Consider the following 14,549-nt stretch of genomic DNA (forward strand, 5'->3'; position numbering starts at 1 on the left):
AAGCTTATGTTTAATTTTATGACCCCCGGGCGGGGTCAAGTTTGAACCCAGGGGCACAATTTGTACAAATTGAAAGAGGTTCATCCCAGGAACATGCGTGAGAAGTTTTATCAGAATTTGACTTGTTGTTTAGGAGAAGAAGATGTTTAAAAAAAGTTAACGCACGGACGCACGCACGACGGACACAGACCATGACATAAGCCCCGCTGGCCTCTGGCCAGTGGAGCTAAAAAGAACACTTAATGTTCGAAATAAATCATTTGATTAATGACAATACTATTATTTGAGCCAGGTCACAGGAAAGGGCAGTCTAATCAGTATCCAATTAAACTATTTGTTATTGTCAGAAAACCGCTTTTAAGCACAGCTTTCAAGCAGCTGCAGGCTGTTCTGGATCCAAACTGGCCACAATCGCCTTAATGTCTCTTTTACTGTGACACAGTTTTTCATTTGACTTAAAAATGATATGCAATACAGTCGATTGGTGTATAACTGATAGCTAAGGACTTCGAGTCTCCTTTCAACGTAAACACCATGAAGAAGTAATGGCTGTTCAAAGCTATGCACCCTATATCCGGTCGTTTTGAGTTGAATACCTTGTTATATATATAGATTTGATAGTGAAACTATGTTTTCAGAGAAATCGATTTTTTTATAATTTTATTATTTTTCATTCAAATGATGTTTTTACAATAAATATCATAGCCACGCGCCAACCCACATGTGTATTGGACAACTTCAATTGAGTTTTCATTTAGTTTGAGACAATCCCCACATTCCCGAATATGTATCGCCACATGCCGTTATTCACTTAATCACGAGTTGCAGCTCTCATGCTTATTTTATGTGGTACGCATCAATTTGGTTTCTGAGCATTCTTACTGTTAGAAAGGACACATAATACTACAAATATTGCAACAATGAACATAATGTTAACCAAACAAATTCTGCAAAATTCAGGAATCATACGTCTTCACATTTCTTTTCGTCACAAAATGGTGGGTACATAACGTGACCTTGTTTTGCTTTCTAAAAAATAAATAATGTAAGTTAAACATTGATACACGTCAACTAAAACATGAATCGACTGAACAATGATAGGCATTTTGTATTCACTATAAATCTTTACATAAATAAAGTATTTTGCAAAAAAACTTTAATCTATCCGTTACTCACTAAATCTGCTAAACACCAATCGACTGTACTAAAAGAAAGAAAAATAATACAAACCCGTAATATGAGTAAAGACTTACACACTTATATAATGTTTCAGGACATCTTGGTGATCTGCAAATCACATGTATATGTTATATAGGGTATCATAGTCATTCAGTAAGTCGCAAAATGCTCGAATACATTTCCCAGCAACAAAATGCAGAAATTCTTAAATTGATAACTAAAAGTACAGTCAAGCTGTCAAGTCTTAAGATCCAGGAAGTCCTGCATTCACATCGAATGTATCCTTCGAATTCAATCCATTTTTGACATTAGCGGATATTTACTTAATAAATAACTCATATATCCTAAATGACAGTTTCTAAATAGCCAAACAAGCCGATGTATGCTGTAAGAAAGTTTTGACACGAGTGTGAACATTCATGGGCGCCGCCATTGTTGTATGACCTTGAGGGGTGTGTAGAAATACCGAGTTTCCGTAATTACCGAAATCCTCCGAACCCCAGAAATCTTCCGAAAACCCCCTTAATATTGATTATGTATCAAAATACTACTGCGAATATTAATATAGAATATTGCAAAATACAATAAAATCACTTATGCAACATGTTTTTATCCAAGTTTGATATGAAAAACTATCATATATATTTCGGTAAGTACGGATATTTCAGTATTTCCCGAACCGAGCTTTATCACAATCGGACTGGCTCGGTCTTTTACATAGGTTGCCATTGTGAAGATTTCATGGTATCATAACTTAGACGATGCTGAAACAGCATCGTCAAAAATTTAAGCCATTCGAGTATTTTGCACCAATTCAATTAGATGATCTTTTAAAAAATAAATAATAATTATACATTTGAAGATATACCGACGATGCAAGAAGTAGAGAACATCTGTCGCCTGTATTGGAATACGACCTATACAATACAGCAAACCTCCGACGTTGCATGTACACAATCGTTCTCGTTATAACACTGTATTATACATATAAGTCGTGTTCTGAGAAAACTGGGCATAATGCATGTGCGTAAAGTGTCATCCCAGATTAGCCTGTGCAGTCCGCACAGGCTTATCAGGGACGGCACTTTCCGCTTAAACTTGATTTTCGGTACGGAGGGACTTCCTTGAAACTAAAAATACTATATAAGCGGAAAGTGTCGTCCCTGATTAGCCTGTGCGGACTGCACAGGCTAATCTGGGACGACACTTTCCGCACAATCATTATGCCCAGTTTTCTCAGAACGCGACTCATATATTCATGAGTTGTAGGCGCGATATGGAAACGACATTCAACAAACTTCCGACAAGGAACTGTGCCGGTATATAGTCCTTTTACTAACAATATATTGTTTGGTATTATAATCTACAGGAATGTTCAGGCTCAATATGCCTGGCCCACGGTAGAGAACCTTGCTACTGCCCGGCGTCAGACTGGAAGGATGTTCAGCTATGTCAGGTGTGCTGCATGGACGATGGTGTGTGCAAGTAAGTCATTCTTGAATTAGTTTAAACCCATGTATTTCATTGTGATTTCGTTGTGAGCATTATGCTTATCGAGATACTTTTGAGTCCGTTTCTTCTGTGATAAACATTGGACGGTATTATGGGAGTATTGTCATTATACCGTTAATATTTAGTGATTTTAAATGTGCTTTTCTGAATTACTTTAAACTATTCTTTATCCAGGTCCTCATACGTGCTAGATGACATACCGGACGCCGCAGCCCTGCCAGGAACGCCGTGTAACGATCTCAAAGGCTACTGCGACATATTCAGGATATGCAGAGAGGTCTGGTTGTAGTGTTGTTAATAGCAATTTGAAAATGAGCAATACGTTAAGTTACCTATAAAAGACGTTTTGTTTTTTTGGCTTACTTTTATGTGCAAATACATGTCATAAATTCGATTCGGCTCATTTTTATAATAATATTATTTGAGGCAAGTGTGATTGGATTATGTACCATTGTATGTTGACGTTTTTGACAACACTCCTATACATAGAAATATGAAGCTCCAGGAACTTAATCAGGCGAGGCCATTGTTTACACCCTCTTAAATATTGCCAAGTGACCAGTCGCCCTAACCATACGAGAATAACATACTGACATATAATCAACTAAACAGTTGCCTGCAAAAAAGCTGGATATTAAATACTGAAACATTGACAAGTGAACAGTTGCCTATACAAAACAGAACATTCAATACTGAAATATTGAAAAGTGTCAGTCGCGTATACTGTACAGGACATTACTTACTGAGATATTTGCCAGTGAAATTCGTCTTTACAATACGGGTCATCATATAAGATACAGGTGGCTCTCACTTAACAAGATTTCAGTATGTAATGTCCTGTATTGTGTCCGCAATGGGTCACTGGCGATCCTAACTTTACAATATTTCAGTATGTAATTATCATAGGTCAATGTTTTAGTCGATATGTAGTTTGACATAAGGAATGTTCGTTGACGCATTGTCAGAGGATTTTATCATAAACATGTATAGCCAATAATTAAATCTGTAAAAATGTTTTCTACATGAACCACAAAGGTTGATCCGTCCGGCCCACTGAGCATGCTCAGTCGATTTCTCACTGGAGACGGGTTCTCAAAAGTGTTGGACTACCTGTCAAAGCATTGGTATATCGGCCTTGCTGGTGGACTGGTACTCATTATAGTCATCGTAAGTAGCTGTTGATCGATTTTGCAATAACCGCAATACTAACTCCTCGATATGGCAAACACTAACAAATAACATTATGCATGGAAATAACACATTATGAATGTCATCGTTCTTCACGTGTATATTTAACAAGCATACCTTTCTCCATACAAATTACAAATGTTTTTTTTTGTGGTTCACAAAAAACCTACATATCGATATTAAACTTTAATATAATTGCTGAATTTATTGAACGATCTTTGTACAATACACGTACATGAATTTCCAAAAACAACAATAAAGCCTGTTAGCGCAAATCGAAATGCATAAAAAGATATTATTATCTTTTAAGAAGAACAAGACATGCTATTTTGGAAAAAAACTAGGTATACAGTCATAAAAGTATGGTTATATATATGGAGAAAGGTCTGATCCGACATGCCACTTACATCACACACAAGTGTATTTCCTCTCACAGGTACTTATGTTCAAATTCTGCTCAAAATCCCACAAACTGCTTGATGACGATGGCGATAGGCCACCAAAGAGAAGGATTTTAGCCTTTGCCCACAATACGCCTCGACAAATCAGTGCTCTCGGGAATCGTAACAGAGTAACACCAACCGATGTGAACATGGTGGACACGTACATGTGATAGTACTCGTTTTGACACATTTATGGAAAGAGAAACAGTTTATATATAAACAAAGTGAGGACCTCCACTTGCACCAGCAGATCTCCTTTTTAAATAGTATAGTGATATAACAATTAACTCACAAATGGAATGGTCAATACAAATAACATTGAGGGTTAAATCATGTCAAAGATAAGCATAATGATAGTGATTTAAATGTACTAAAAATTTCTTGTTAAACATGAGTCTAAATTATGTTATGATAAATAAGGGAATACGTCTAAAAGATGTATGTCAGCTAGATGGAAAAATTGCCTGTTTAAACACACTGCTATGTGGATGTGGTTTTAGCCTCGCAGCATTTAGTGTATTTATTCTTGCACAAAACGGTAGCCTTTATGCCCGTTTACTAGTGTCCTTTATTTTGTGTTGATTGTTTTGGGTGACAATACATATACTGTTTTAAATGACTTTACGCAAGGTTGTGAGCTATTTTTTAAGAATTTTAAACGATAACACAACGTGATATAATGGTGAACATTGACTTCGGGTAATGGCTTTTGCATATTATATTTAAAAAGATGGAATTAAGGTGGGTGTGTAATTAACTGCACTTTACTTACATAGAAGGGGGCACTCTATACGGACAACGATGTCTTTGCCGGTACACCTCGTATTCCAAAGTATGATCAGGAAATACTTTGTTTATTAAGTAAACGCCCCTGTTTTTTTTTCGAATAATAAAAACAGATATCAATGGATCTTTTTCTTGATGGAATTACTTTGTGCATATTCAACTGCAGTGCTTATTTGTTGTTGTTGTTTTTTTTACATGGATTACATCGTTTTCACGCGAATGATTGTGTTCTGGCACTGCATTATATGTATTCAACTAGCAAATGTAGTATTGCGACATTAATGATTGCTTATAGTGACAACATGTAAATGTTTTTTTGCAAAGTTACTTTTCAACGAAAAGATACAGTTCATTTTTTCACGGAATATGTTAGTCAAGTCAATATATACACTTTGACCCCCCAGAATTGCTTTAAAAGGTACTAAGCAAGGTATTTCTGGCGGCCATCTTGGACGCCATCTTGAAAAAAACTTTTCGGTGGATTGATTTTTGTAAACTTTTGATGTGGAATAAAGGACCTTTTTCCCTATCCGGATCAGTTAAAATACCTTTCGAAGCAATTTGTTATTTTTTGGGTGGTGGTATTTTTCATATAATGACCCGACTGTGTATTGAAATCACACTAACCACGTACTCACAGACGCACCTTGATACAATGGCAAAATGACTATTTGAAACGATGACACTCTTCGACACTATTATGTTCATTTCGTTCAAAACGGACTCCAGTTCTTGAGTAAATGTCAAACGCCGCCAAACAATATACAATAATCTAAAATTCGAAAATGTCAACTAACGTTTAAGAGGTCTTGTGATGCCTTCTGTATATACTTTTTATTCGAATTTGTAATACTCATTCTGTAAGTATGTATAATGTCATATTGATAAAATATAAACGTAAAATTTGAAGAATGTTATTGATGCAATATTGCTGATATTATAAATATAGTTTCAATAATTCAATGTTAATTTCTTATACTTTGCTTAATATTATTGATATTATTTTAACATTTTGAATAATGAAATTTGGTAGATTTATTTTGCATTACTACTATTACACTAATAAGTGGAACACAGTAACGCTCACACACCCTTATGTTAAAATAACCATTTTACATTAATAATACTCTTGTTGAAATTAATTTTGTAATAAAGTTTTTTATACGATGTTACATGAAAACTGTACGTATTGTATACTCCTCTTTATAACCGTTACGTTGTTGGTACATGATTTGTGTCCAATAAATGTTTCATTTAAGCCATTCCTATTTGGAAAGCAGTTGACTGGTCAAATTAAATTGAACGCTCTTTCATGTATTTAATTTTTAAAGCGTTCGAACTCTAATGTTCAAGCCGAACAAATAATGTTATATATTTTGAAAATGACAATTATCTTTTATATCCAAACTTAACTATATGTTAGTTAATACTAGCAAATGATTTGCCACACAAAAATACAAGGTCGCTTTGTAACGTAACTTAATTGGGATTACATTAACAAAATGATTTGTTTCAAAGTGAATGCATATACTGCGTCTTACGTGCGACATTTTATTTAACTTAGGTTCTACCTGTCGTCTTGACGCACTTAGAAAAGAAGGGTAAATTATGCTGCAAAGGCAAACCAACCGGTGAATCTGATGCTACAAAAACTGATGATCCCCCATCCAATCATTGTGAAGCTGCTCCGCAGCTTAGTAGACTTCCAGCCAATCGGAAGCGAATCTTATATTGCATCATCACTGGGCGCGGAAAGTATGCAAATGAGGCATCGGAAGAGTCAACTGTGCCCCACCTTGCGAAACAAAAGAGCAGTCTTAACAACATATTAACTGGACGCGGCAAAGACGCCGATATTGATCAAGAAAATTCACCACCTGAAAATAGACCAACCCTAGCTCAAAGACCGAGAAAAAATAGTTTATATTACATTTTGACTGGAAGAGCAAGCAGTAATGAAAATACGGACAACAAAACAACCACATTGCAACCCCTACGCAAGAAAAGTTGTTTTTATATCTTATCTCGACATGAAAAGGATGTTGAAAATACACAGGCACATCAAACGACAACAGCTAATGCACTGCCTAGCGTTTTCGTAGTTCAGAATACAAACTCTGGTCTGATATCTGAACTGGGTCCAGAGAATAATTTCACAAGTCCACTTTTTGTATTTCCCTCCTGCACGATTCCAAACAAAAAGCCAGATCCGACGAAAGGCACTTAAAATTTAGTACACAGTGTTGACATGACATACTATTAAATATACCATCCGTTGTGAAAAGATGACAGTATTCACCGATGCAATCAAGAACTAGGTTCTTAAAGCACAAGTAATGTTTTGCACTTATACATTTACCATGGACACCAATCACTAGCATTCGAAGTCCTGATGTGTGATGGCAATCAGATCTTTCATGAGCCCCTCCAGATTGGCTATTTCTGCTGTCAGTCCCCCCCCGTACTACATGATTTCTTATGACATATATGAAAACATGATACAAACATGACACTACACAACAGGCTAGGTCGTTTTTCTAAAGACAAATATGCTAAGGTACAGAGCATTAAATATTGTTTATGTTTTGCAACAGATGTTAGTGCAATTTAGATAGAATACTAAGTGTTCAGACAACTTTTCTACAATACAATATGGTTTGAGTGCAAATTAAAGAAGTAATGACTGCAACAGAACAGTTAATAAACAAGCGAATCACTTATAAATAAATTCAAAAAAATCATAAGGCTAAAAACGGACCAAAAGCAATCGACACTAAAATATAAACAAACCAACTCAATTTGTTATAACATACATGCCCAACCTTTCTGTCCTCCTCATCATGTCTGGAATGCAAGACATCCGTTCAAGACTTTAGGGACACTATGGGGTGATAATTGCCCGAGGTTTGATTGGTCCGCTATCAATAGGTGGCGCTGTATGCACATTTTGCAAATTATTGGGAATCTGCTGTGGCTCGACGGCAGACAATATTTAACATTATTTACTGTAAAGAATATAATTAACTTTTATATTGTTATGATAATTGGACGCTATTCACTGCGATGAATTATGTATTAAATATCGATAAAATATGCTCTTTTCCAAATCGTTTTAAATCATAGCAACAAACGTTTATTTGAGGTGTTTTGATAAAACGTAATAAAACGTACCAATTGTAATCGTAGAGTATAGGTATTTTGTTATATCTCAGTTTTCCTCAATGGTTTCAAGAAGCTCATTTAGTTCAAATCGCTATTATATTATTTACGCAAACATATATGAGAATACGTACGTTGATAAGGCTGGCCGACATTACGCTAGGTCGAAGATTTACATGGATACGATAAATGTTATTCACCTGAAATTAAATAAACTTTTTGTGACCATCCTATCCAGTTATGATCTGATGATGCAGCTATTGTTTTGAATGAAGTGAATAATAAAAGGTGCTCAAATGTTAAACCAGTGTCTGTCCCAATCAAATATTAAAGAAGATCTTCAATGTTTGCCGAGAATGATACATATAGGTCAACCATATAGAATCATGCATCACAATGCATAAGGAATGACATTTGGTTTATTTACATTTCTTTAGGCTGCATAGAAACATTGTGTGCGTTCGTTATTACATATTCAAATGAAAATCTAATCATGTTGTTTTTCTTTTTATGTGTAATATATACAAGATACCAAATGATATATAATGCGATAGTATTATTTCGTGACTTCACGACTACCAGCTTCAGGCCAGAAAAAAATGTAATAAATGCCATGTTTCATGTGATATGAACTTTTGCTTGTTTGTCTTTTCTTTTTATACAAATGCTAAAATAATGTCGTAGTGATTGCCTGAACATTATATGGAAATGACCTTGGGTAAGCACGCAAACGCGGACTCACATAAACAGCACATCCGCATTAAAATCAAACGAAACCGACTTATATACGCACATGTGTGGTAGTGATATAATTAACGCCTATCAAGATGACACATGTCTTGGCCCATTTTACTTATTTAAAGACGCATTAGTCTTCAAACATCATACCTTGATACGTTAATTAGGTACGATACTTTGAGCAAATACATTGTACATATAAATTAAATTTAGAACTATAAATGAAATAAAAAAACATTATTTAAATAGATCATACGCATGTTTTCATTTGATAGTAATAATATGGTTCGCAATATTTCTATGATATATAGTTTCAATCTTTGTTTATTTAACATGAGATTGAGGTGCTCATGGTGATCTATTGTGGTAAGACAATTTCGGCGTCCGTCATCGTGAGTCGTATGTCGTGAGGCGTGCATTGACTTTTGTGAGCTCGTTAACAATCTAGAGGTCACACTTTTCTTCCATGCGTGTTGCAACTTAATAGTTTAAACTCTGCTTGCGTGCAACCTCCTATTTCTAGTGCATTTTCCTTGGCATTAGCTCCATCTCTTTTAGAAAAAAATAATAACTGTCTCGTAATTTGACTAGGAGCAAATGATTTTGCTGAATGATTTTAGGCGATTTTAAAACTAAGACATATACCTTGAGAACAACAAATAAACACAAAAATCACCATTTTTCATCGCTTTTAAACTTTTGGTCCTCAGCATTGATTCGTTTATTAATGCATTTATGCATCCCCGGAAAGAGAGGTCACCATTCATTTACGGCTATGAATGATCGACATTCAAAGACAAAATGCGAACATTGAAGTTATGAGGTTGTCGTAGCTCTTGGATTAAAATATAAACACGTCGTCAGCAAATGTAGAGCTCATTTAACCATCGAGCAAGCCTTTACATCGACATTCAATTGTAAACCGCGAATATTGAGCTGGTGCAAATATAGGTGTTGCTCTGATATCGAAACACATACCTTATATATCAAGCTAGTTTAAAATTCAAGCCAGAATTGATATTGAAATTCAATAGAGAACCGGGGATGTCGAGCTGATGCATACGAATGCTTTGTGATATAAATTATGACATGGACCGCAAATATTGAGCTTGGTTAAATTTTGAGCCAGCGTTGTTTCCGTTCAAACTTTGATCTCAGTTGGTTCCCTTCCAACTTCCGGCAGGTGTACGTGTTGTATAGGATGTTGAACGTGGCGCCGTTCTGACACGGATTGTTTGTACCCTCGTTGGTTTAAACAATATTCATTTGGCTATTTATATACAGCATGTAAGCAATATAATACAATACAAACATACTAGCAAATTTCGACGAAATATGCTTAACAAAAAGGACTGCACAATGTAGATTGACAGAATTGAGAATAAAGCTCAAAGCTTATGCTAGGTCTCTCTTTTGTCCTTTAGAGGTGCTGCTGATAAGGTGTAAACAATTGAGCATATAACTACGATGAACATAATGTCTAAACGATGAATAGCGAATAATATAAGTATATATAAGTATACAGTATCGAAATGACAAAAGGATAGGGGAAATAATACCAAATCGTAAGATGATGATGTAGACAGAGAAAGAAAGATATAACGTTTGTATACATCAGCATTATTAATTTGTAATGAAGAATTAGATAAAAGTGACCGAGCTATCGCGACTTGAGAAAGTTACGATAATAAAAGAAACAGATGCGGGACGGGGCATCGTTAGCAGGATCAGGTATGTTCGTGAGGTGGGGTTATGTTAAAATCTATGACTATCTCGGATGAAAGACTGAACATGTTTGAATATAAGTGAATTTTCTTCGTATGATCCGTCTTTGAGAAGTAGTTGTAAAGTTATGAGTTGAAAAATTGGAATTATTGTTACGACTCAGGTCTTTCCTTTTATCCAAGAAGACGAAAGAACGGTATTGCATAACAGTTTATTGTTTAAAACGTATAACATTTTATTGAACAGAAAAGTTCAACAGCATATTAACGAAATAACCGCTGAGAGATGAGCATTGTTTTCATTTACTTTCCCTATATTACCTTGTAATCTACGTAAAAGTTACAATGTTAACATAAGGCATCATGGTTGACATATCAGCATATAAATCATGAACATAAATAATACTTCAGTATTTAAAAATAAAAATCTCTTTACTTTACTACACAAACATCGAGTTAAAGAAATGTACGTGTTATTTTATAGCTCAAACGTTAAAGTAAATTTAATAAAACTTTTAATGCTTACCATCTTATCAGAAATCCGCCTTTTAAATAAATTAAATGATATTTCGTCAGTTTTAGAATTTTGAATGTTCCTTGGCCGAAAAAGAGCCTTACTTATATACTTAAGGGTGGCCGAAGGCCGAGGCCGGTGGCCGATGGCCGAAATAAGTGGCCGATGGCCGTGGCCGAAAATACAGAAAATGAGCGCTAAATGTGCCGAAAATATGACGTCACGACTTATTATAACATCATCAAGCAAGCGATTAGTTGAATATTCCTTTTAAGAATGGAAGTTTAGGTATGCAAAGTATATAAACACTTGCATAAATATGGATTATGTACATCGTGAATGAAATGAGTGTTATTCTTAAGGAATTTAAAAAACAAAAGAATTGTGTCAATACAAAAATAGACGGGTTACTTTTCCTTCAGAACGGCTTAAGGGCAATCTAAAAACTTGTTTTGTAATTGTAAAATATAAACAACATGGCTTCATGTCAAATAAAGTGTTTTGAATGGGAATTGGAGCGACAGGACATCCTGGCGATCATGAACAGATATGGCCTGTCGTGGCAATTCAGGGGCACCAAATAGGTACGACTTAAACTAGTTTTAACAGGTAAGTGAACATTACATATTTAACTTAACACGATAATGCTGGGGCATTACAATAGTACCCGAAGTGCAACCAATGACAGGTCCGCTAAACTACAGCATCCAGTAAAGGGCAACCCATCTGGGGCCCTCGTTCAGGGAAACTTTTAAATGCTGACTCTGAAGGCTGACAGTCAGCATTAGTACAAAATAGGCCTACATCGTCAAGTTAAGCTAGCGAAATTCACACGGCGCGAATAGATTTACAATTTAAAAGGTTTGATAATGGTTTTTATGTTAAATATTACGTAAGTTCAAAACCCGTGAATTTCTAAATTGATTGCGGAGCAACAACATCTCTTCTTTCTGATAAAATGGTTTCATCTTTTGGTTTTGAGCGTTCTTTTCAACTCAGATCGGCGCCAAATGTACTTAAAACAGTAAACGGAGTGTGTAGAGTGGAATGCATGCACACCATATCTGTGCCAGCTCATACAAGAATGTCTATCTCCGTCAAAGACCCCATGAAAGACCATCTAGCTGAACTTGGCTATGTAGAGCCTTCATTTGATCTTATGGCAAAGTGTGAAGTTGCTGTTATTGGTGGTATTGTTGATACAACTTCTAAAACTTTTAATATGCATTTACTTAACTATGGAAATTCTAATGTTAAAATCCACAAGCATACCAACTTAGGTTTTTGTGAATCTTACTTTGAGCATGATTGTCCGTCTGAACGCATTGCGTCTGTACAGAAACTCAGTGATATTATTTCTCTCCCTGACCATCTTACTGACTTGTATGAACGGAGTTCCACACACCTGTCTGATTCTGAGAAACAATGTCTTGATAAAATACTTTGTAAATATCACACTACATTTTCTAAAGACTCTGGCGACATTGGGCATACAAGTCTTGTCTGACACAGCATTAACACACAAGTTGCTGCACCCATTCGTCAGCCACCTAGACGTCTGCCACTGGGCAAGCGTGAACTCGAAATAGAAGAGATAAGTAACATGTTGGAACGTGGCATTATTGAGCCATCAAGTAGTTCAAAGGCGAGCCCAGTTGTGTTGATTACCAAGAAAGACGTCAACCCAAGGTTTTGTTTTGATTATCGAAAGCTAAATGCCTCACTGTTAAAGATGCTTATCCATTCCCCAGGGTTGATGATTGTATAGATGCATTGTCTGGTTCCAAATATTTCAGTTCTCTCGACTTGAATAGTGGATACTGGCAGGTTGCCATGAAGCATTAAGACAAAGACAATACAGCCTTTGCTACAACAATGGGTCTTTCTCAGTTCACAGTCCTCAGTTTTGGTTTAGCAAACGCCCCGAGTACTTTTGAGCGACTTATGGAGAACGTATTAAGAGGTTTGCAATGGGTTGAATGCCTTTTGTACATGGATGACATAATTATTCCAAGTAAGACAGTCAGTGAGTGGTTATCTAGGCTGGAGCATATTCTGCAGCGACCTCAACAAGCAAATCTTAAGTTAAAACCTTCCAAATGTGTTTGGTTTCAAAAACGGGTGAAGTTCCTTGGTCATCTTGTTTGTGAGGATGGTTTAGCAATTGATCCCGACAAAATTACTGCTGTCCAAAACTGGCCAACTCCTCGCAGCGCAAAAGATGTCCGATCTTTTCTTGGACTTTGTTCTTATTACAGACGGTTTGTCGATAATTTTGCCAAAATTGCACGTCCATTGTATAAAGTTACAGAGAAAATCTGTAAATTTGAAGGTCTGATGAATGTTCGAAAGCTTTTGACACTCTGAAAACTGCTTTGACTGTAGCTCCAATCGTTGGTTATCCTACCCCCGATTCAAAATTTTATTTGGATACTGATGCATCAGATAAGGCCACAGGAACAGTGTTGTCACAAATACAAATGGTCAAGAAATCGTTATTGCATATGACAGCAAAAGTTTAAATATACACGAGCAAAACTACTGTGTAACTCGAAAAGAGCTTATTCATGCCTTAAACGCTTTCCATCACTATTTGTATGGTCAGCCAGTGTTACTTCGTACAGATAATGCAGCTGTATCATGGATGCGAAATCCGAAGCGTCCTACAGCCAAGTTGCAAGATGGCTCGAGACTTAAGCGACTAAAAAACTTAATAGTAATCCATCGTGCGGGTTCGAGTCATGGCAATGCAGATGCGTTATCACGGTCTCCTTGCTCAAAGTGTGCCACACAGGAGAGTAGAAACACCACTAGCGATGATGCTGACGATCACTGTGAATCTGAGGTATGCAGGGTAGTTCCTTTTGTTGCAGCAACAGTCATTGATCCATCAACAACGTTGCCGGATTCTTCAACTGCACGCTCTGTAACCAGGTCCAAGTTTACGTCTGATTCCATTCCGAAACCCACTATGACCACTGACTGGACCTCATCTCGTATAGGTGCAGCTCAATTAAATGACCAATCCGTATAAGTAATCATTCTGTCTTTGTTAGCCTCGATACGGCCAAGCTGGCAAGAAATCAGCGGCCACAATTCCCAGACTATAACACTTTGGGGAATTTGGGACCGCCTTTTGCTTAATTACAATGTTCTTTACAGCACCTGGTATGAAGGCGAAGAATGCCGAAGGCAAATAGTTGTACCAGATTCACAGCGAAGTGAAGTTTTTCGATATTTTCATGATATCCCTAGTGCTGGTCACCTTGGTGCTGACAAAATGCTGAGCAAAGTACGACAAACATT

At 36.3% G+C, this 14,549-nt stretch overlaps 2 protein-coding genes across 15 annotated transcripts in view; one reads left to right on the plus strand and one right to left on the minus strand.

Moving 5' to 3' along the window:
- The window catches only part of LOC127869545 (disintegrin and metalloproteinase domain-containing protein 10-like), a 92,271-nt gene extending 87,499 nt beyond the window's left edge, over positions 1-4,772 (plus strand). Inside the window, exons 15-16 of the mRNA XM_052412198.1 lie at positions 3,727-3,858; positions 4,316-4,772. Of these exons, the coding sequence (XP_052268158.1) occupies positions 3,727-3,858; positions 4,316-4,492 (309 nt within the window). The 3' untranslated portion in view covers positions 4,493-4,772. The remainder of the gene's footprint in view (positions 1-3,726; positions 3,859-4,315) is intronic.
- LOC127869544 (hematopoietic lineage cell-specific protein-like) overlaps positions 1-14,549 on the minus strand; it is a 122,770-nt gene that overhangs the window by 30,598 nt on the left and 77,623 nt on the right. The gene's annotated exons all lie outside the window — the stretch shown is intronic.

Source organism: Dreissena polymorpha, chromosome 2, assembly GCF_020536995.1.
Source record: "Dreissena polymorpha isolate Duluth1 chromosome 2, UMN_Dpol_1.0, whole genome shotgun sequence".
In the NCBI taxonomy this organism is placed as follows: Eukaryota; Metazoa; Mollusca; class Bivalvia; order Myida; family Dreissenidae; genus Dreissena; species Dreissena polymorpha.